Source organism: Trachemys scripta, chromosome 7 (genome assembly GCF_013100865.1).
Source record: "Trachemys scripta elegans isolate TJP31775 chromosome 7, CAS_Tse_1.0, whole genome shotgun sequence".
Lineage (NCBI taxonomy): Eukaryota > Metazoa > Chordata > Testudines > Emydidae > Trachemys > Trachemys scripta.
Window position 1 is genome coordinate 92,210,731 of NC_048304.1, and position 21,560 is coordinate 92,232,290.

General features: G+C 40.2%; 1 protein-coding gene across 1 annotated transcript; it reads left to right on the top strand.

Moving 5' to 3' along the window:
• Positions 1–5,534: 5,534 nt before the first annotated feature.
• LOC117880357 (lipase member M-like) lies at positions 5,535–21,179 on the top strand. The gene is made up of 10 exons (XM_034776459.1): positions 5,535–5,593; positions 6,951–7,062; positions 10,262–10,379; positions 11,070–11,268; positions 12,772–12,881; positions 15,911–16,047; positions 16,737–16,883; positions 18,571–18,642; positions 19,941–20,006; positions 20,946–21,179. The coding sequence occupies exons 2-10, from the start codon at positions 6,958–6,960 to the stop codon at positions 21,177–21,179; spliced, it is 1,188 nt and encodes a 395-aa protein (XP_034632350.1). The 5' UTR covers positions 5,535–5,593; positions 6,951–6,957.
• Positions 21,180–21,560: the final 381 nt, after the last annotated feature.

Sequence of the window (21,560 nt, forward strand, 5' to 3'; positions counted from 1 at the left end):
TGAGCGAGTATACAGTGAAATCATTGATCTGATGAAGAAACATCCATAGAATTGCATATTAGTGTTTTAGAATTAAGCAAGATTTAGAAGGAGTCCTTTGAAATAAGCTTTGTATCTGAACTAATTGTAGGGTTTACAAAGGTATTTGCTATGATTCCTTGGATTTGCACTACTTGTCATTATCATATTCTATCCTGCTGGTAATTCGGGGACCTCCTTAAGGATCTGAATTTCATTTCTTAGAGGGGAGAGATTTTTATGCTTCAAATTTATCCCATGTCTAGAAATGTGTTGAACAATGAAAATGAAAACCCTAAAAATTGAAGGTTTTAATATTTCAATGTGAAAATGAAAATTTCACTATTTGTATGACGGTTGTGAAAATTCCCACTAAATAAAATAACAGGATTCATTTTCCTCACATAAGTGACTGATTCAAATAACATTAGCCTCAGCCATGCAAAATTTTGTGTGTTCAATGTTTTCAACAAGGAAAGATAATTTCATAAAGTGATATTTGGAGGGCACAAAACCAACAAAAACTGCTAAGGTTTATTTATTTCCCTTTGCTTTGAGGGATTAGGAAGATTTTGGTGGGAGATGATAATGCTCATAAATGTTTTTGGCTGCAAGGTTATGTATGTATGCTTATTATTGCCAAAAGAGGAGTCCCGGAGTAATTTATAATTGTATTTTTTAAATGTGTCAAGGAGAATCCAGAGCAAAGGATGGAAGTGTATATAATGAGCGTATAAATAAAAATAAATCAAATTAAACCAATACACCTTGCATAGCTGTATGTGTTACTTATTGGGTTTTACCACTTTGTGTGCTTCACTCATTCATTAAATAATTAGAGAGAAATTAGGAGGGTCAAAATGGAGAAAACAGCAAAAGGTGAAAAAAACAAACCTGAGATTCTTTAACTATATCAGAAGCAGGAAGCCTGTGAAGGGTTATCCCACATCTGGCTACTGTGAGGTTCTTATACCATCCTCTGACGCTGGTGGTTTTGGGCACTGTTGGAGATGGGGACACTGAGCTAGCTGTAACTTGCATTTGATCCGGCAGGGCAATTCCTAAGTTGCCATTGCTAAATGGTGCCATTTAGGCACAGCCCAACGTTGGAGATGATGGGGCTATGCACCTCCTCAAGGGGAGCTCAGGGAGGCACAGTACCCTCCCCAAGTTTCCTGGAATGAAGGGGGATCCTTCTTCCTATTGGGGGAGATGGAATTGACCTCACCTCCACCTCACAACTTTGGGATCAGTGTATACCCCTCAGGGTTGATAGGGGAGTTGTCCCTGTGAGCTCAGAGACTGAGTTGTGCGGTCTCCTTGTATCCTCCTCAAGCACCCACGTGAAGGCCACATCAATCTGGCCCTATATTATATCACATCACTACCAGCTCCAATCCTGCAAATCCCTTATTATGCCAAAGACTTAATCTCTCAGTGCCTCAATTCCCCACTGGTAAAATGGGAATACAAATACTTCCTTTCTCACCCCCCCTTCTCGGTCTTTATTCCTACAGTTTAGCTCTGTGTGATGTTTTCAGACTAGATTATTCACTGAAAAATGCTGGTTTGAGTAACCTGAAACTATTTGCAAATTTGACACAAAGCTGCTGAATAGTTTTAGTCAAAAGAATTTGTTCAGGTTAGATTCAAAAAGGGATTTAGAAACTATTTACAAAATGGGGGTAAGGAGGTGGTGGTGTGCTGCCTGCAGCCTGGTGGTTAAGGTATTTATCGGGCATATAGGAGAGGCCAGTTTTAATCCCCACTTTGGATTAGAGAGTTGAATCCAGGTATCTCCCCTCCCAGGTGAGTGCCCTAACTACTGGGCTAGAGGATATCTGTCAGTGCAGCGCTCTGTCTCTCCTGTAGAAGTGCTTCACTTTGTATGAAATTATTGAATAGTCATTGGGCCAGAGAAAGAATGAAAATGACTCTACTTCAGACATGGGATGCAATCTCTTATGCATTTCTGCAGTGATTCAGTATCAATCTAAAGGATAAGGGGGGCATTAGGGGGTGTAATGGTCTGTAATCACCACAGTTTTTGACATAAACCAACAGCACAAACATGAAGACTTAGCTATGAAGGGTTTAGTCAGATCCTTGTCCAACTCAGTTAGTTTCCACTGTGCCTGGGAGCTGGTAAGGGCTTTTTCTGTGGCATAGCTAAACCACAAGTAAATACACAAACTTAAAATGGACTTTGCATGAGTAAATTTTAGCTCACTCCAGTGTCTATGTTAAACAAATACAAAAGTGGACAAGAGAGCATGGCCAAAGTGAATCTGTAGTGTACGTTAGTTGCAGAAAACACTTTATGGTATGCCCCCAGCTCTAGCCATTAATAAGCCAAACACTTCTATGCTTAAACTGCGTGTTTTAAAAAAGAATGATTTTATTGCATACACCAGCATATCAACAAATGTCAAAGCACTGGGCACATATTTAGTAGAAGTGTTGTTTTCTGCCAGTTACCCTATTGCCTTCCATGGCACTGCATGGCTGTAAATGAGCGCAGAATTTGGCCCACACAGCGATCTAGTCACAGGAAGGAATATCATAGGATTAACAATCAGTCCCCATTTCCCAGTTATGTTCACTCAAACTATAATGTTGAACTCAAGCTAGAGTTATCCTTCAGTTTAATCAGCTTAATCAATATATATTATTGTAGAATTATGAACAAATCTATGAATGTGATAGGAAATAATATATGCAGTCTGTAAAGTACAATCTATTTTATATAATTATTAAATTCTTCACAAACTTTGCATGATTATAACTTTTGGAGACATCACATCCCAGTCTGGTGTTTTAGGGGAGAGATTACTCCTATTAACAACACTGGGAGGGGATATGAATAGTCCCTTTATATTTATAGCGGATGAAGTTACTAGCAAGCCAGAGATTAACAACTTTCGGTTAATAGCGACATTATGTCAGGAGCCGAGTCCATCCCATTGACATTAATGTTAATGAGATCTGGATACTGGCAACAGGCATGCCGCTTATCAACAACTTTTCACCTCTCCCTGCTCGTCCTGCCCTGGTATTGGTGGCCTGGGCTTAGCACATCCTGGGTTTAGCACTTTCTTCTTTGGCTGCAGCCTCACAAATCTGCCTGTATCTGGGGACCCACTGCCCAAATAGGAGGTAATGGACTGGGGCACATGCATCTCCAGCCAGCGGGGAAGCCCCTGCTGGAGTCCTCGTGCTGTAGGCTGGGCGGGGAGGTTGCAGGCAGGGCAGGAGTGTGGCAGGGGGGCAGGGGTTTTCCATGGAAATCTCAGGAAAAACTTTCTAACTGTGTGAATGGTAAGACTGCCTAGGGCGGGCGTGGAAGCTTCTTCCCTGGAGGTTTTCAAAAGGAGGCTGGATAACTATCTGTCTTGGATGGTTTAGACACAACAAATACCGCATCTTGGCAGGGGCTTAGACTAGATGACCTTTGTGGACCCTTCTAACCCTATGGGTCTATGATTCTAAATATTGGCATTAAATATCACTCCAACCTCCATTGCTCAGAAATGCCCCTGAACTGCTCCCAGTCCTCTGAGGATGGTTAAGAAGTGTGTGTGGGGGCGGGGGAACCATACAATTACTTTACACTTCAGCTATTAGGACCCAATGACAGCAACATCAATGCTGATGGCTAGAGAAGCTGGTGAGAACATAGGGGAAGCACACTTCACACTCTAACAAATGCTTTGGGGCCATTTAGAGGGCAATTTAAACTGACCAAGGAAGACCTGCAGACCATCATCACAGATGTCAGATGATATTTAATCGAAACAGGTGGTGGCTCAGAAGGGAGGTTAGACTAATGCTATGCAGGAAGCTTACACTAACACAGAGACAAGAAAAATAATTTGTCAACATTTACAAACCAGAATTTAAGTACTTAAAGATGCCAAACATCCAGCAGCTCCCATAAAGGCCCTTCCTGGGAATACATTTTGAGAAGATTGTGGTGAGACAATTCTATAATATCTGCATACTTCGTGTGTCTGTGTCCATAATGAATCTGAGTTCGGACCTGAGTGTGATATGGACAGTGCACTAGTTGGGTTGGTTAATGTTGTGCTAGTGATGGATGAAGATCAGGTGGCCACTTTGATTTTGTCAGACTGATCAGCTAATATTTGGAACCATTAACACTATTATATTTGTTGAGTCATTAGCCTCTGTGATAGTTTTCATTTTGCTCCTCCTTTCAGCAATAAGGGAGGAGTGAATAAATGATTTATCCTCTAAAGTGAAATATTGGATTGATCGCTTGAGAAGTTTATGATTTTTGTCCCCCTTATCTGAGAAATTGTGGACCTTTGTTGCTGGAGATGTGTGAAGAGAGTAGAGTCACCCACGAGTGGCTTGGCTTCTTTTGAGCAGAGAGATCCCAGAGGATAAGATTGAACGATTACACTTTTGCTATGGGGGGCTCTGGCTTTCTGTACGATTATAGCTTGCTCTGATGCACATTCAATGGAGAATGTAAAATGGAGATAAAACATTTTATTATTGATAGAATACCGCACTCATACATGTGCAGAAGTATGATTCTGTTTTTTGAAACCTGAGAATAACTGTAGTGAAGAGTTTGTGGGCTAAATTTTGCTTTCATTTATTTTTTGGCAAAAAACATGCTCTACTAGATACAATTACTGATATGCTCATTTATTCAATAAATAATTCTTTTGAAAAAAGTCCATATTAGACATAAAATAATTAGGTGCTTTAATGACTGGAACTGGGCACATACCATGAAACATTTTCTGTAAATAATGCTACCATGAATATGATTTTGCCCTGCTCAGCTTTGGCCCTTTTTTGAATTTGTTTAATACAGACATTGGCATGATCCAATTGTAGTTGTGCTAATGATCATGGAAAGTAAATTTTAGTTTCGATATGCAAATATTTGTTCTTGGTTTATTTTATATGTGTTGGGATTTTTGTCAACACAACAGTGGGAATAGATTTACAAAAGCCCTCATCAGCTCTTTGGCAGAGATAGTTGAATGAACTAGATAAGAAGCTAACCAAATCCTTTGTAACTAAGACTATGCACACATGTGCTGTTGTATTTTATCAGTGACTGCTGATGTTAGAAAATTACAGGTTACTACACATACACTTGTAATTAATATATTTTATATGGACATATGGCACTGATTAACACTCTTCACAACTCACGCAGATCAGCAGCTCCTTTGTGTGAACGTGATAAGAGAAGATTAAATTTAAATGAGTTTGTATCCAGCCAACATATAATATAATAATCTAAAGTTAAGCTCGTGCATAAGTGAGTGGAGGATCCATGCCTTACTGAACAACTGAGGAAATACATGAAATGACATCACATGCCTGCAAGTGGAGGGGAATGAAGGCATTTAATTGCACAATAAACATGGTTTTAGTCATCACTGGTGTTTACTGATATGCACCTACTTTAATTGTGTCACATAATAAGGTACTGCATGTCTGTCACTTCGTACTTCTCTTAACACTGGTGTTGACTGAACTGCCATCATTCAAGCCTCCAAATCCTATCTGATTCCGTGAGTGGACTCTGGTTGGTAATATCTTTTCCTTCCTGAACTCAGGTTTACATTTTAGATGCTCTTTGGGGGGTAAAATAACTAATAACCTGTACCTCAGTCACTTGGTTTGTGTCACATTTGTATGTGGTTTTTGACAGGTCCTTAGATGGAGTTATGGTGAATGCTTGTAACATTTCTCAGAAGGAGTGAGGAGAATTGACACTGCAACTCCTCTGGTCTATATATTTTGTGGGGAGAAAAGATTGTTGGAATGAGGGACAATAGACAGAAAGTCTCCTAAGGGTAGATCTGTTCTTTTTCATAGATTGAGGCATTACTTAAAAGTTATTGTAAAATGTACTATTTACAGTACTTTTCAAAAAGTGCATGGCCCAAAAGAATATTCACCAGAATTGAGCATGATACTTTAAATTGATATAGGCGAGTATTTTTTGTGTTCTTAATACAGCATTCAATAGTGGGTTCTTTTTGTGCTGTTTTCAATCAAACCTAACTTTCAGTCTCCCGACTTGGGTCTAGCAATTTTATTTTAACAAAGTGAGGGGTTGGTATCACTGCACAGAACCAGAGAGTGCTTGCAGGCTATATTAAAGTCATGTTTTTTAAGCACAATTGCCATTCCAGTCATATTATAAATATGTCTTTATTTGGGATATGTGATTACTATATGGGTCAAGTAGTATTGAGGATTTATGATGTATTCTTGACAAATTTATTTAAAAAAAATAGTCTGAGAAATTTATAATCCTGGAAATAATGGTTTATAGCAGTACGTTAGATTATAAACTCTTTGTAGCAGGGACCATGTCTTCCTATGTTTTTGGTCAACGTCCAATAAAATAGACTCCTGATCCACAATATATTATTAAGTAATAATAAAATAACAAATGTCTAGACATGGCCATTACCTGACTGGCATGAATGTATTCCTTGACATATTTTTGATCTCTATTTTTATTGTGTTTCTGTGTTTAACAAAATGTAAAACACTAACTTACATAACACCGGTCCTGGGTATGAAGCAATTTAACTGCTTTGTAGTGCTCAAGGTATAACAGTGCTTCACATAGGACCTAATCCATCTTCTATTGCAGGCAAAGGGAGTGTTTCAGTAAGTTCAATAAGAGTTGGATATGGCCATAAATACAACAGAATCAGGACAGAGACTGAAGTAGGGCCTGTCCCCGATTGAATTCAATATTACTGTGCTTGTGAGTAAGAATTGGCAGGTAAAATGGTGATTTTTTTTCCCCATTTTCCAGCGTGTATTTCACACTCTTTAGATATAGAAGAGAGTTGGGATAAACGTTACAAAGCCAAGATGTATGTTGGTAGAAATATTATTAATAGACACATTTTTTTTCACAGAAACAAGATGTGGTGGTTTATTGCAGTAGCCTGTCTAATACAAGCCATTACAAGCTCAGAAGAACTCATCAAGAAGAAAAGAAACCTGAATCCTGAAACGTTTATGAATATTGTAAGTCAAGTATTTGTGAAAATCTTAACTATAATGGAACATAATAATTAGACATAGGCCTGAAAATTCAGATTCAGGTTGAGGACTGTAGGGATGCATAGCTCCCGAATCGCCAGCCCACGGGCGCGGCAAACTGCTCCCATGGCTACGAGGCAGGAGTGACCTTCAATCCAGTGTTTGTGTTTGGGAAACTTATTTGGCTGATTTGATTGTACCCTCGCAGCTGGTGTTCACGCGCTCAAGAGATGGGTTCGTTATCTTATGTGCATGTATACTGCCTGGCTCTTCTATGCGCAAGAATGTAACCACTAAGAAGAGTTGTAAGGAGAGAAATAAAAACCCCAGGAAAGTTTTCCTGGGAGGCTTTTTGCAAGAGGCTTGTAAAGCTCTCTGGCTACCAACAAACCTGGCGTTCTGTTTCCTGCGTCGTCACCACAGAGGACTGCATTTCAAATTTTCAACTACAACGTTTGGGAGAGTCTTGTTTTGAGATTTAGAAAAGCTCATTAAAGACATCTACCAAGTGACCTGATTGCAAACTTTGGATCCAAGTTTAGGTCCATATTTAATATTGATAATGTTTCATTAACAAGTTTTCTCTTTAACTCTTTCCCTTCCCCCACTACAGCAACACTTACTGTTTTTTCCAAAAGGGCCTTCCAATTTAAGGATAGATCAGGGGAAGTATAAGTGTGCATATGAGTAAGTCAGTTATAAATGGGAGTGATCTCTTATATTCAGTTCCATGCATTTCCTTGTTCCCGGACAGAAAATTCTTCACACCTCTCTTCTCTTCTCATATCTCATGGGTCCCTATTTTGAGGGAGGATCTGAGCCAGCAATAATGCGTCTACATAATAGTTATGCTCAAACACTTTTTTGACAACCCTTCGAGAAGTAATTGCTTGATGTATGTACGTTAAGGGATTATTAAATCGATGATTATGATTTAAAGTATGAAGCATAAGATGGATCTTTACAAGAGATAAATTGTAAGAAAATGTGGAGCTGAATAGATGGAGACTTTGCAGAGGGCGTGGGTTTCAAGGAGGGAGTGAAATGAGCACAGAAAGGATCCTTGGTGTTTGGCGTGTTTCTGTGGTATTGTAAACACTTATATTTGGGGTAGTTTATACCCTTACTTTTATAAGAGGATTCATAATAAAGTTCTTTCTATCATGGAGCCAACCATTTTCTGAGATGTAAAGATACATAATTATTATAGGACAAAGCAAATCTAAGATAGTCTAAAGTTTGGTTTAATGGAAACTCCCCATTGGAGTGGATTTTAATAGCTAGAGCTGTCAGAGAATTACACAAGAGCATGCAGGATTCCTGCAGTGCTGGCCCTTCAGGTTAGGCAAGATGGAGTTCACCTACCTTGTTTTGGCTCAGGTATGTTATGATCACTATCTGCAGTTGTAAATTGTCCCTGAGAAAGATTTAGCATGTCAATTTTGCTACCAATGTTCAGTTGAGCTGTCAGCAGACCCCATTGCTTATAATCTTCTGGTTCTTACGAGTTCCTAAAGCTGGCATTTTCCAGAATGCTCTGCACAAACCTACTCCTCACATACTAGGATGAAGTGTTTATATTATTAAATACTGAGGCTCTGGGACCCAGACCTATCTCCCCTCCATGTGCTTAATTACCTTTCTGTTTGGGTTCATGTTGCAGTCCTGGCAAAGCTCCCCCCAGCTGGACACTCACTAAGCTGCTGTGTCTGGGCCTCATATACTGGGCCCACGTGCTTTAAGCGTCCCTACTCTGAGTAGTCTGTAACACTGTCTCTTTTCTTGGCCTCTCTGGCATGCTTCCTGGGCACAGGCTCCTTGTTTGTTACCCCGTCACTGAGATAGGGCCTCGTGGCCCACCATGGTAGGCCCCCACCAGTGCTAATACCCAGATTCCCCCATAATTTAAGATCACCCTATCCCTGAGCTCCTAGTTTGTGGGAACTCTGTGTTTATAGTGAAGGAAACAGATGCATGGATTTCTCAAAAGATTCCAAAACCCAATCACTCTTTACTTTAGCTAGCACAAGGAAGACAGAACTAGACAAAACTATTAGATACCTGTACACATTTTCCTGTCTCAGTTTCCTCAGCACTCTTGAGCATTCTTTGAGCTTAGGGCAGAGTACACTAAGGAGTCCAGGATACCATCTCCTGTACATGACTTTTCCCTCCAAATCATGGAGTCTCTCCTCTTCTCTGCACACAGTTTCCTTGTTCCTCAGCCAGTCCTGCAGTTAAATAGAACTCTTTTACTATGACAGCATGTCCCTCTGTTCCTCTTTCCTGGCCAAATGCCCTTTGCGTCATTCTTTGAGTTCCTCTTCGTCAGTGATCAGGCTCATCAGGTGACCAGAGTCCCACCACATGATCTATTGTTTAGTTACCTCCTCCTTGGAGTTCAGATGTGAAAAACTGGTTTGCTCTGGGCAGCAATCATCTCTTTGCTAAAGGTGCTCCATTTGAATGGAGGCTCATCAAAGTTGAGTGGCCTACCGTTCTCCCTGATCAGAGAGATAGGCGACAATCCTGACAGCTGATGGTGAATTGTACACATTCAATTTCAGCAATTTCATAAAATCAACTAGAATTCTTAAATTGTACTTAGACAAATTCCACAAATCATCACAGATCAAAAGTTACTTTTTACTATATTTTTCTCATTTATTAATCATTTTCTCATTTATTAATCTTTTTTGCATCTAAAATGCTTAACTTATTGAGGATTTCTTGAAATGACTATTCCAATGAAAACTATTTTCAAATAATAGATTCCTGAATATTTATTCTCTTCTGACTAATGCCATTACTTTTGGATGTGCGAAGGAAGAACATGGAAATGTTTACATTCTTTGTGGAGAAATTTTCTAAGCTTTTCCACAGCTAATCCAGCCTTCTTGGCACCTCCTTGTTCAAGTAATTGGGCTGGAAATCTCAGGAGAACAGGGTCTCTGGGAATATTTTCAATACTTTCTGGTTTGGGACAGGTTAGGAATACAATTCTCTCACTATTTTAGGCTTTGTTCCATATCCCTGTTGAAACCAGTTAAGTGCAGGAACTCATAAAATTTAAACAAACACTCACACTAACACTTCCTAGTGGGAAATGCTCTCTTCCTTGCAACAGATAATGAAAAATCTGATACATGTAAACAATCTTAGACATTTATTTTAATTCCCTCAGAGTCAGTTGATCTGCTATGAAGGATATCCCAGTAAGGAGTATGAAGTTCTGACAGAGGATGGCTATTACTTGAGAATAAACAGAATTCCTTATGGCAGAGAAAAACCTACAGACAGAGGTATGGCTCCATTTTGCTTGATGCACAAAACCCCAAATAACACTCATCCAAAATAAAAAAAAACCAACCAACCCACCAATCCAGGTAAAAAAAGATATATTGGAGGCATGTTTAATATCTGTGGCAAAATCCTGAACCCAAATCTCAGACTGAAAACCAATCAATCAAGTCTTTACAAAAACAGGGTGAGGAAAATTGAGAATGATTAGGCCATGGTTTTTGACATTAGCAATAACATAAATTTGAGAACAGGGGAGGTTGGATGCCTGTTGGCTGAGTTGCACCGTGATTTTTTCTTATAAATTTGTGACTTTTGTATATTTCGTTCTGTTTGGTTGTTGTTACGTCAAGCAACCAGCCTTAGTTATGAGCAACTAAAAACAGGGATTTAGTATGGAAATACTTAGGAAATCTTAACTGCAGCTGTTAGCAGCATTAAAGCTAATTATATGTGTATATGTACAGAACACTAATGACAGCCGTAGCTAAACTTCCCTAAACATTTCCATTCTAAACTCCTCTTTACACTTGCTTTTAACTATAGCTAATTATTTGCCATGGGGTATCATACTTGTGGGTGTGCTCTGACATAAAGGTTTTATCAGCATGTGTTTGGGATGAGTGAAATACAGTATGTCACTTTGCCATGTTACAGAACTACATGTTTGGTAAAGTATTCCATTTATTTAGGTCCAAAGCCAGCTGTGCTTCTCCAGCATGGATTGTTTGGTCAAGGTAGCAACTGGATCGAAAATTTGGCCAACAACAGCCTGGGCTTCATGCTAGCAGATGCTGGCTATGATGTTTGGATAGGAAATAGCAGAGGGACAACCTGGTCTCAAAGACATCAGAAATTTTCAATTGCCCAAGAGGAATTTTGGGATTTCAGGTAGGCTGAACTGGAGAGAAACTAGTGAAAATGGCAAACTGTTTTGCATGTTGGCAATTCTGTATGTGCAGTGATCTATGTTTCTCTTAATTCATGTGAACATCAATTTGTGTGGTTTGTGCACAGCAATGGTGATCAGATAGGATTTAGATCTGTAATTTTGTATGAATTTCCATTTGGCTCCATTGTCATGGCCTTGGGAGGCCATCAGTTTAAATCAGCAGAGAACCTCCTCCTGCACCCCTTACTCACATCATTAATGCCACTGATTTCAGTAGCACTAGGACTGAAAGATGTAGCACAGCGCTAAACAGAACCCTCTGTGTGGTAGAAACCTTTGCATTGAAACGCGTCATTGTCAGGGCCATTACTCACCTACAGAAATATATTGTGCTGTTAGATAGGTTTAGTTCATTAAATATCACAAGGAAACTTTCCCTCACTGCAATCCTATCCAGTGGCCAAGGGCAGTCAGTCCCTGAGCATAAAACAGAACGGGGATTGCTCTCACCTTGGGCATAGTGTTTGCCCCAAAGAGGGTAAGGAGGAGCATGGAACAGGCCCTGCCCTCTTCCATTTGCACCAGTCCAGAGTGGGCAAGGTGAACTATGGGGAGGAGGCAGCACCATGCTAAAGGTGCAGCTGCACATTCTCTCTCACATGGGGAAGCTCAGACATAAAATGCATGGAATACAGGTTTCAGGCAATGTTATCAAGCTTTCCAATTGGCTGCTGCCTCCTCTTTGGGCATTATTTAACTACTGCTGAGCCATTTCTAACAAGCTTATTGTTAGTGATTTACTGGAACTGGGTCTAGTTATTAGAATACCCTCTAAAGCACATTGCCATTTTCCTTTAGCACAGAAGCAGAATTAAAAGAGCATTGGGCTAACATTAATTCACACATCATGTCTTGGCCAACAGAGCATTATATTTCCTAGGCTTGTAAACACACTCAATATTGAAAAATAAATAAAGCATCTGTATTATGTAGAGAGACAAAGCCTCAAACTCTAGGCTGGCAAACTTAGGCTGGGCTGGATCCCTGAAGAGTTTGAGCTGTTATCTGACAGACCCTTAGTTCACCAGTGCTGCATTCAAATGTATGTGGGCAGGATTTGCCGGCCAGATTCTCTCCGTAGCCAGAGCTCCGCTCCCTGCAAAGCTGGTTACAGCTCCCTGATTCTAAGAGCAAGTCTTGCCAATTTTCAGATGCTGCTGAGCTGCTGAAAGCTGCAGCACTCATATAGGGTCTTTAATGGACCCTTTACCAGTGAAGTGGTTGAGGGAAGGATGGGGTAGTAGCCAGAAGCACAGCCCCAAGTCCCATGCAGTTGCACTCAGCAGAAAGCTTCCCTACACAATGGGAATTTTCTCCTGGAAATTTATCCCCAAATTCCAGCCCCTTAATGTCACCTTAGTGGTGCATAGGAGCCATAACTTACTTGAGAATCTGGCCCTATAACTTCATTATGTGGCTAACTTCATATTTTTATATTGCAGTTTTCATGAAATGGGCAAATATGACCTTCAAGCTATGATCAACTTTATTCTGCAGAAAACTGGACAGAAGCAACTGTATTATGTTGGCTACTCTCAGGGCGGCACTATGGGTATGCTAGCAGAATTTGGTGCATTTGCATTGTACTTTTCTCTCTCTAAGTACGAAAGGCTTTCTCTGGGCTATTATTAGAACATAAGACCATAAGAAAGGCCATACCGGGTCAGACCAAAGGTCCATCTAGCCCAGTATCCTGTCTACCAACAGTGGCCAATGCCAGGTGCCCCAGAGGGAGTGAACCTAACAGGCAATGATCAAGTGATCTCTCTCCTGCCATCCATCTCCATGCTCTGACAGACAGAGGCTAGGGACACCATTCCTTACCCGTCCTGGCTAATAGCCATTAATGGACTTAACCACCATGAATTTATCCAGTTCTCTTTTAAACTCTGTTACAGTCCTAGACTTCACAACCTTCTCAGGTATGGAGTTCCACAAGTTGACTGTGCGCTGTGTGAAGAAGAACTTCCTTTTATTTGTTTTAAACCTGCTGCCTATTAATTTCATTTGATGACCCCTAGTTCTTGTATTATGGGAATAAGTAAATAACTTTTCCTTATCCACTTTCTCCACATCATTCATGATTTTATATACCTCTATCATATCCCCTCTTAGTCTCCTCTTTTCCAAGCTGAAGAGTCCAAGCCTCTTTAATCTCTCCTCCCCTTAATCATTTTAGTTGCCCTTTTCTGAACCTTTTCTAGTGCCAGTATATCTTTTTTGAGATGAGGAGACCACATCTGTACGCAGTATTAGAGATGAGGGCGTACCATCGATTTATATAAGGGCAATAATATATTCTCAGTCTTATTCTCTATCCCCTTTTTAATGATTCCTAACATCCTGTTTGCTTTTTTGACCGCCTCTGCACACTGCGTGGACATTTTCAGAGAACTATCCATGATGACTCCAAGATCTTTTTCCTGACTTGTTGTAGCTAAATTAGCCCCCATCATATTGTATGTATAGTTGGGGTTATTTTTTCCAATGTGCATTACTTTACATTTATCCACATTAAATTTCATTTGCCATTTTGTTGCCCAATCACTCTTTCATATGTTTATAAGCAGAAAATTGCAGAGACAACTCCCACTTTTGTGTAACATTGTGCCAGTACTTTATATAGAGCTAAGTCCAGGATTCCTTTCTCAGTTTTCAGTCAGATCTGGCTCAGGTAGAAGTCCCACTGAAGCCATGGAGCCTGTGATATAATCAGGAGCAGCCAACAGATTCCTAGAACAACCAGAGAGGTTTTGGTGACCACCAAAGGTTCCTCTCTTGCTAAACTTCATCTTGCTGTCACAAATAGAATTTTTGACTATGCTTCAGCCTGAAAAATCTTTCATTGCTGAAGGGACAAGGATACCCTCTAAAATTAACCCAGGGATGCTGCACAAAAATTCATGGCTTTTGTTTTCAGGTGAAATGCATGGTGCACCCTTCTTCCATACTAATGGATAGTCTAGCCCAAGTGTGAAAATGAGCTTATTGTTCCAACTCAGGCTTATCAAGTTATCATATTCTCTGTTAGTAATAGGGACAAAATACAATCCTTTTGGTCTCAATAACTGATAATCGAGAGATCTGCTTCTTGGCAATAGGCACTAAAGAGGTCCATATCAGGACTATATTTGACCACAGAAATAAAGAAATAATCTCCTTTTAACATTTCTGCTGTGAAAGTGATATGAAAGTTAAACAGAAAGGTCATGAACAAATATCCCTGCTAACTCCTCTGAAATGATGATGACCTTGGTACAGTTTCCATATCTGCCTGTTCTTATTCTGGGATAAGTTCTCATAGACTCATAGACTTTAAGGTCAGAAGGGACCATTATGATCATCTGGTCTGACCCCCTGCATGCTGCAGGCCATAAAACCGTCCCTACCCCTTCCCTGGACTCTGCTGTTGAAGTCCCCAATCCTGTTTTAGGTGACTTCAATCGGCAGAAACCCTCCTGCTAGAGATCCCTGCCCTATGCTGCGGAGGAAGGCGAAAAACCTCCAGGGCCTCTGCCAATCTGCCCTGGAGGAAAATTCCTTCCCGACCCCAAATATGGCGATCAGTAAGACCCCGAGCATATAGGCAAGAGTCTCCAGCCTGACCCCTGTCAGCCATTATACAATTTACCTACCATTTCTTGGTTTTCCTTGACTACTATGTTTTACCATTAAACCATTCCCTCCATAAATTTATCTAACTTAATCTTAAAACCAGACAGGTCCGTCGCCCCCACCGTTTCCCTCGGAAGGCCGTTCCAATATTTCACCCCTCTGACGGTCAGAAACCTTCGTCTAATTTCAAGCCTGAACCTCCCCACGGCCAGTTTATATCCATTCGTTCTCGTATCCACATTAGTACTAAGCTGGAATAATTCTTCTCCCTCCCTCGTATTAATCCCTCTAATATATTTAAAGATAGCAATCATATCCCCCCTCAGCCTTCGCTTTGTCAGACTAAACAACCCAAGCTCCTCTAGTCTCTTTTCATTCAGCACAGCCACAGCACTCTTATGTCAGTCCCTGGCTAAACTATTTTATGTCATCGCCTGTCTTGATTCATAGTCAAGGACCATCCTAAACTTCAAGCAAATTCCTTCATTCTGCATGAAAGCTGATTTCTTCTAAATCAAATCTATATGCTGGGTCCTGATGAACCCTCTGATGGAGTTTCATACAAATGCCTGTAAGTATTCAGCAAAAAGAACGAGAAGTACTTATGGTACCTTAGAGACTAACACATTTATTTGGGCATAAGCTTTCATGGGCTAAAACCCACTTCATCGGATGCATGCAGTGGAAAATACAATAGGAAGATATACATCCCTCGGCCTGAGCCGCTTCCTGCAGCCCCCATTTGGCTGAACCTGCAGACGCGGCAGGTAAACAAACCGGCCCAGCCCGCCAGGGGCTTTCCCTGAACAAGCAGCGGCCCAAGTTTGAGAAACACTACTCTAAGGTGCCACAAGTACTCCTCGTTCTTTTTGCTGATACAGACTAACAAGGCTACCACTCTGAAACCTGTAAGTATTCAGTTATTTTTTGCAAGATTTCCGTAATTATTCTCTTCTACTTTCTCAGCGTTCATAGCATTTTCTTCCATGCCACAGCTGGCACAGAAAGTCAAAATGTTTTTTGCCTTGGCTCCTGCTGTCACCGTTGGACACACCAAAAGCCCTCTGGTGAAAATGTTGTTAACGCCTGAAGGAGCATTGCGGGTATGAGATTTCTCTGTATTTTATTACGCTACTGAGTACTGGTCTTTAAAAAGAGGCATTGTGCCTGAGCAGGAGTCCCATGCTACCAGATAATACAAGAGGTAATATACTGTAAACAGTTTAGATCGCCCCTGAAATATTAATTCAGTCACAGTGCATGTATGTTCCATAGTGTTTGTGGTTGTTTGTTTTGTTAAACATATGCCTCTCACAGTATGTGCAAGGTGTCAGAATTAACATCCCTGTTCGGAGTCTTAACTGTTAAATTCCTGGCTTCAGTATGTTTAAATTAACCATTTTAATGCTGTATTCAAGTATTTTTTTTAATTTATTTTGAAAAAAAAAATGTGGGGGAGAAGGTATCTGAATGTGAATTTTCCAACTTCACGTTCAGCTTACCGTATTGATACCATTCTGATGCATATGTCTTTGAGGTATCTGTACAAGTCAGGGTAGAGAGTGGGAAATCCCCTTCTTGCCTTGAATGAATGAAAATCCCATGAGGTATGCATGTATTAACTGTGGAATACACAGTTGATGGAACACAGTTGTGGTCCTAGTAGCTAAATGAGAACCTAAAGGAAGTCAGTTAAGGGTATGACCTGGATCAGGCCTGTAGTGTGATAAGGGAACTATACAAAATACACTTTGAACGTTCACTGTAAGTAATACCCTTTGCATTTTCACAGGATTTTCTTGGCAAAAAAGACTTCCGTTGGTGGGGTAATACTATGAGAGAGATCGTTGCCAAAATATGCTGCTATGAATTACCTAATAGACTTTGTGCCAATGCATTTTTCTTTGCGGGTGGATTCAATGAGAAAAACATAAATATGGTATGTGTGTATATCTATATCAACCCTATTTTTTTTAGTGATGATTAAAATCAAGCTAACTTTTTCAGTTCAACAGCATTTGTGCCAAGTGTGTAATTATTTAATTTGGAATGAGTAAATCAGGGTCCTTTAATTGTTGTAGAGTTTTGCTAGGGACTTTCAAACATGATGAGAATGGAGAAAGCAAATGCCTCAATAATGCAGCTGGTGCTAAGCAATTTAACTGGGAATTTCTGTAGCCTACAGTTGGCTTAGTGGTTTGGCTAATGTGTTACCTGTCTTTTTCTCAATAAAGCAGTGTAAATGTTTAACATGGCATTACAATATCACAGTCAAATTTGGAGTTTACAGCCTGCAGTCCCAGGCCCTGACTTACACAACAGCAGTGTCACATAAGCCCCAGGGTGGGTGGGTGCAGGTGCATGCTGTGTCCAGAGCAGTTGTGCAGGGAGAGTCACAATGCTCGCTTTTCAGTGCTGGGGTAGGCCATCTGCATTGGTTTCCAGTGGGACAGGTGGGCAGGAGAGAGGCTGTTGGATCCACTGCCCCCAGAACATTACTCAGAAGAACATATTGTAGCACAGTATAGTGGCTTAGTGGCCATAAATGGGTTATGCTATAGTCCTAATGCCTATCTGTCCATTTGAGGAGGTGGTGTGTGAGAATTCCATTCCTCAACCTAACCTCCCCTACACTAGAATGCAGCCCAGATAAGGAAAGTCTGCAGTTCCTGAACTAACAGGCACCAGTTGCCAACTGATATTTATCAATAATATTATTAAATTGTCTGTAGGCTTAACAGGCACCAGTCAGCCAAAGATTAAAGTAATGTCTCCTGGCAGCACTGCAAGGTACCCACTGTCACACAGACACACTTTGCAAACATATGTTGTCAGGAATATTTAATCTCGTCTCTGGGGGAAATGTTGAGAGTCCATTTGCCAGAGGTGTCATTTACATGGCAAACTGGAGTTCTCTGAATAAAAAAATGAAAAGGAAATTATGCCTAGTGTGAGCTGGTACCTTGCTCAACCTGCTCTGAAACAAAGTCCCATGCAATACATAGAGTCAAAGACTTGAACCCTTCAGGGAGCTGGGAGTTGGCTCTATTAGGACAGAAATTAACGACAGGAAACAAAGTTCAGCCCAGCTTTCTACTCAAACTTGGCTGTTCCTACATGAGGCTGCTTAAGCAACACCCCTGACTCCTCTGTTTACAGAGAGCAACTCCCACTTCCTGTATATTCAGATAGTCTGACAATCCACCTAGCTCAATGGGTCAATAGTATCCACCTAGCTTTCCCCCAGGATCTACACATGGTAAAAGCATGAGGTAGTTTAGGCAAATATTGCAAGCCTGTTTTTATCTAGCACTCAGAACTGTAACTCAGACAGAATTAAATTAAACCTTACAATAGGTTCAAGGAGAGCTTAATATTTTAGATGTTTTCTTACTACTTTTGGCAGAACTATCATTAAGTAATTGATTTAAAAATTAACAGATATGAGAGGAATTAGATTTCTGAAAATATTCCAGTTTTTCTGGCTATCCAACTTGCTCAATTTTGGATGATTTGTAATGCTGTAGTTACTGAACTGAATGGTGTTTTGTTTATGTAGAATCCTGCCTTTCTCCCATTTCATTCAGAAAACAAATGATATCCTAAAAATGTTTGTTTTTTTTCAGAGTCGAATGGATGTGTACACAGGCCGCTTTCCAGATGAAACATCTATTAAAAACATACTGCACTGGGCCCAGGTAGAGCTTCTGAAATCTTTCAATATTCTGCTATTTATACTCTCCCTTGCGCTCTCTGATTATAGTTAAAACCTGATTTATTCAGAACAGACAGGCATTTATTTATCAACGAGATTTTAATATAGTGACATAATCCTTTGAGTTCCATCTTTGACGTTATTGGTTACTGAGAGTTTTCAGTGTGAAAGGACGGGCATGTAGGAAAGCTATGACTATAAAGATTGTAAAGTTACACACTCAAAAGTTAGAAAATTCCAGAATAAAGTTTGCTCATGCAACCTTAATTAAGCCCCCTTGTGCATAGGTATTATGATACAATCTTTAATTACATGATCACACACTATTTTTTTCCACCGGGCCCTGCCTCATTCAGTGCACAGGATGGACGTGGCTCAGGGAAACTAGACATTTTCTAACAAATGACTGAACTGGTTTTACTGAAATTTGCCAAAAGAATTTAGCCTGAGATAAGCTTAAAAATTTCAGCCTAAATTATTAAGTTTGGCAAACTGAAAACAGGCTCTTATAATGAAAAGATGATCTAACTATAGGGGTTGCTGCTTGTGTCACCTATAATCCCTCGGTGAAGAACACCAGTATAGAAAGCAGTCCTGAAAAGGCAAAAGAAAAGTATAATTCTTTTAATTGTTTATATACACCTCTACCCTGATATAACGCTGTCCTCGGGAGTCAAAAAATCTTACCGTGTTATAGGTGAAACCGCGTTGTATCGAACTTGCTTTGATCTGCCGGAGTGCACAGCCGCCCCGCCCCCAGAGCACTGCTTTACCATGTTATATTCGAATTTGTGTTATATCAGGTCTGGTTATATCGGGGTAGAGATGTATTTTAAGACTATTGTCTCAAGAAAGAGAAAGATGGAAAAAATCATGGACTATGTAATACCAAAATCTGTCAATACAAAGTTCTCAAAAAGCACCCCTGTTGCACAATGTTAATGATGAAGTTAACAAAAAGAAAAACTTGTTTATTAGCAGATACAGATTAAAAATTACTCACCAGCAATGAAAAGTGAGAAGTGATTTTGAAGAAGTGCATGTAATTTTTTTATTTTTTTAATGCTCAAAATATGCTGTTGTAGGTGCAAAGGGCTAAATTCTGATCCTATTGAAGTCAATGTGTGTTTTGCCAAAATTTCATCCAAAATGTCTAATTTAAGTCCTGCATACTATAATATCATTGTTTCATGATAGTTTAAGGCAGAACAGCACACTGATATGCAAAGGCATGTGGACAATTCGGTCTAATTTTACACTTTCTTTTCTTCATTTTGCTAGGCAGTTAAATCAGGAGAATTCAAATATTTTGACTATGGCAGTGAGAACCAGGCTAAGTACAACCAGGTAGGGAAAAATGACTTTTATTGAAAACTAAGTTATCTTTTAAAAATAAGAATGATCTCCTGTCTTCCCATGCTCAAGTACAACACATCCCCAATCTGTTACAGCGTTTGACTACAGGAAAATTAGCATTAGTTTATGGACTTTTGGGGTGTATTTAATATGGGTTTCATCCATTTGAAAAACTTAATCATACTGTCTCCTTTTGCTCCTCATTTAATCTCTTCTATCATTTGTTCATTTCCTCTCTTTCCCCAGGCTTCTCTGCACTTGCTCATCTGCCATCCGGTCGCCTTCTCCTTCACTTTCCTGCCCTGTGTTCACTGCTGCTTTGTCCTCACCGCCCATGCACAAGGTCATTGTTACTTGGCCCTGTCTCCTCCTGCACATGCTCTGCCGCTTCCAGGTCTTCCTCTCTCACTGCACAGCCTCCAGCTTCCTTTCTTCCCCATTCTCTTGTATATGTTCTAGTTCCCTTCTTGCACGTTCTCCTGATCCTGGTTCTTTGCCATGTGTTCACCTTCTCCTCTGATCTTCTCTGCATACTGCCTGTTTCCCTTCTCTGCTGGATGTTTGTCTCCAGCTGGATGGGTCTTGGGTCTTCTCAAACCAGGAACTCCTTTCCAGCAGCAAGTCTCTGAGAACAGTTCCTTTTCCTCCTACTACTCCCATGTAGCACTGATCCCTAGGAAACTAGGCAGGCTTATCCTGGCACCCAGACGCTATGTTACAAACATGAATTGGGACACGTGTAGAAGGCAGCTCTTTATGGAGCAGCAGCAGGTGCTGTGTAGACTATCAACCACGGTTTGAGAACTACAGTCCCAAAACACTGATCATCTCAGATGAATCTGGCAATTTTGTACAGCAGTCAAATGGTTAATCAATTATTTTTGTTTAAAAATTAAGACAGCATCTGAGACTTGCATTTTTGTCTTTCAGTCTGTCCCTCCCTTCTATAAGATAGAAGATATGACTGTGCCCACTGCAGTATGGTCCGGTGGAGAGGACTGGATGGTAGACACAAAGGATATTGACATGTTACTCCCTCGCATTACTAACCTAGTTTACCACAAGCATATTTCTGACTGGAACCACTGGGATTTCACCTGGGGTCTTGATGCAGCCAAGCGTTTATACAGTGAAATTATTGCACTGATGGGAAAGTATCCATAAAACCACACAGCATTATTTGAGAATTAATTAGTTAATTTGAGCTTGTAAACGGAAGGGGGGGTTACTGTGAAAGGATTTAATATTTACCCCATCTTCCTGCTGAAATTCAGCAACCAGGATTCTGTTACTCAGAAAACTGAATTATATTTCTCAAAGGAAACACTTCTGAAACCAAAACTAAAATCCTATAATGCACATTACAGCTGTGAGCCAGAATCCGTGTGCATGCCTTAAATCTTTCAGCACAGTACATCATTAGATGTTAAACTAATGAGGACATATCTCTGGTCCAGTTAAAATACTAGAGAACTTTCCCATGTTACATATTAAAAATAAATGCAGCCTTTCATATATAGTTAAGACAGTCTATGTTAGTTTTAC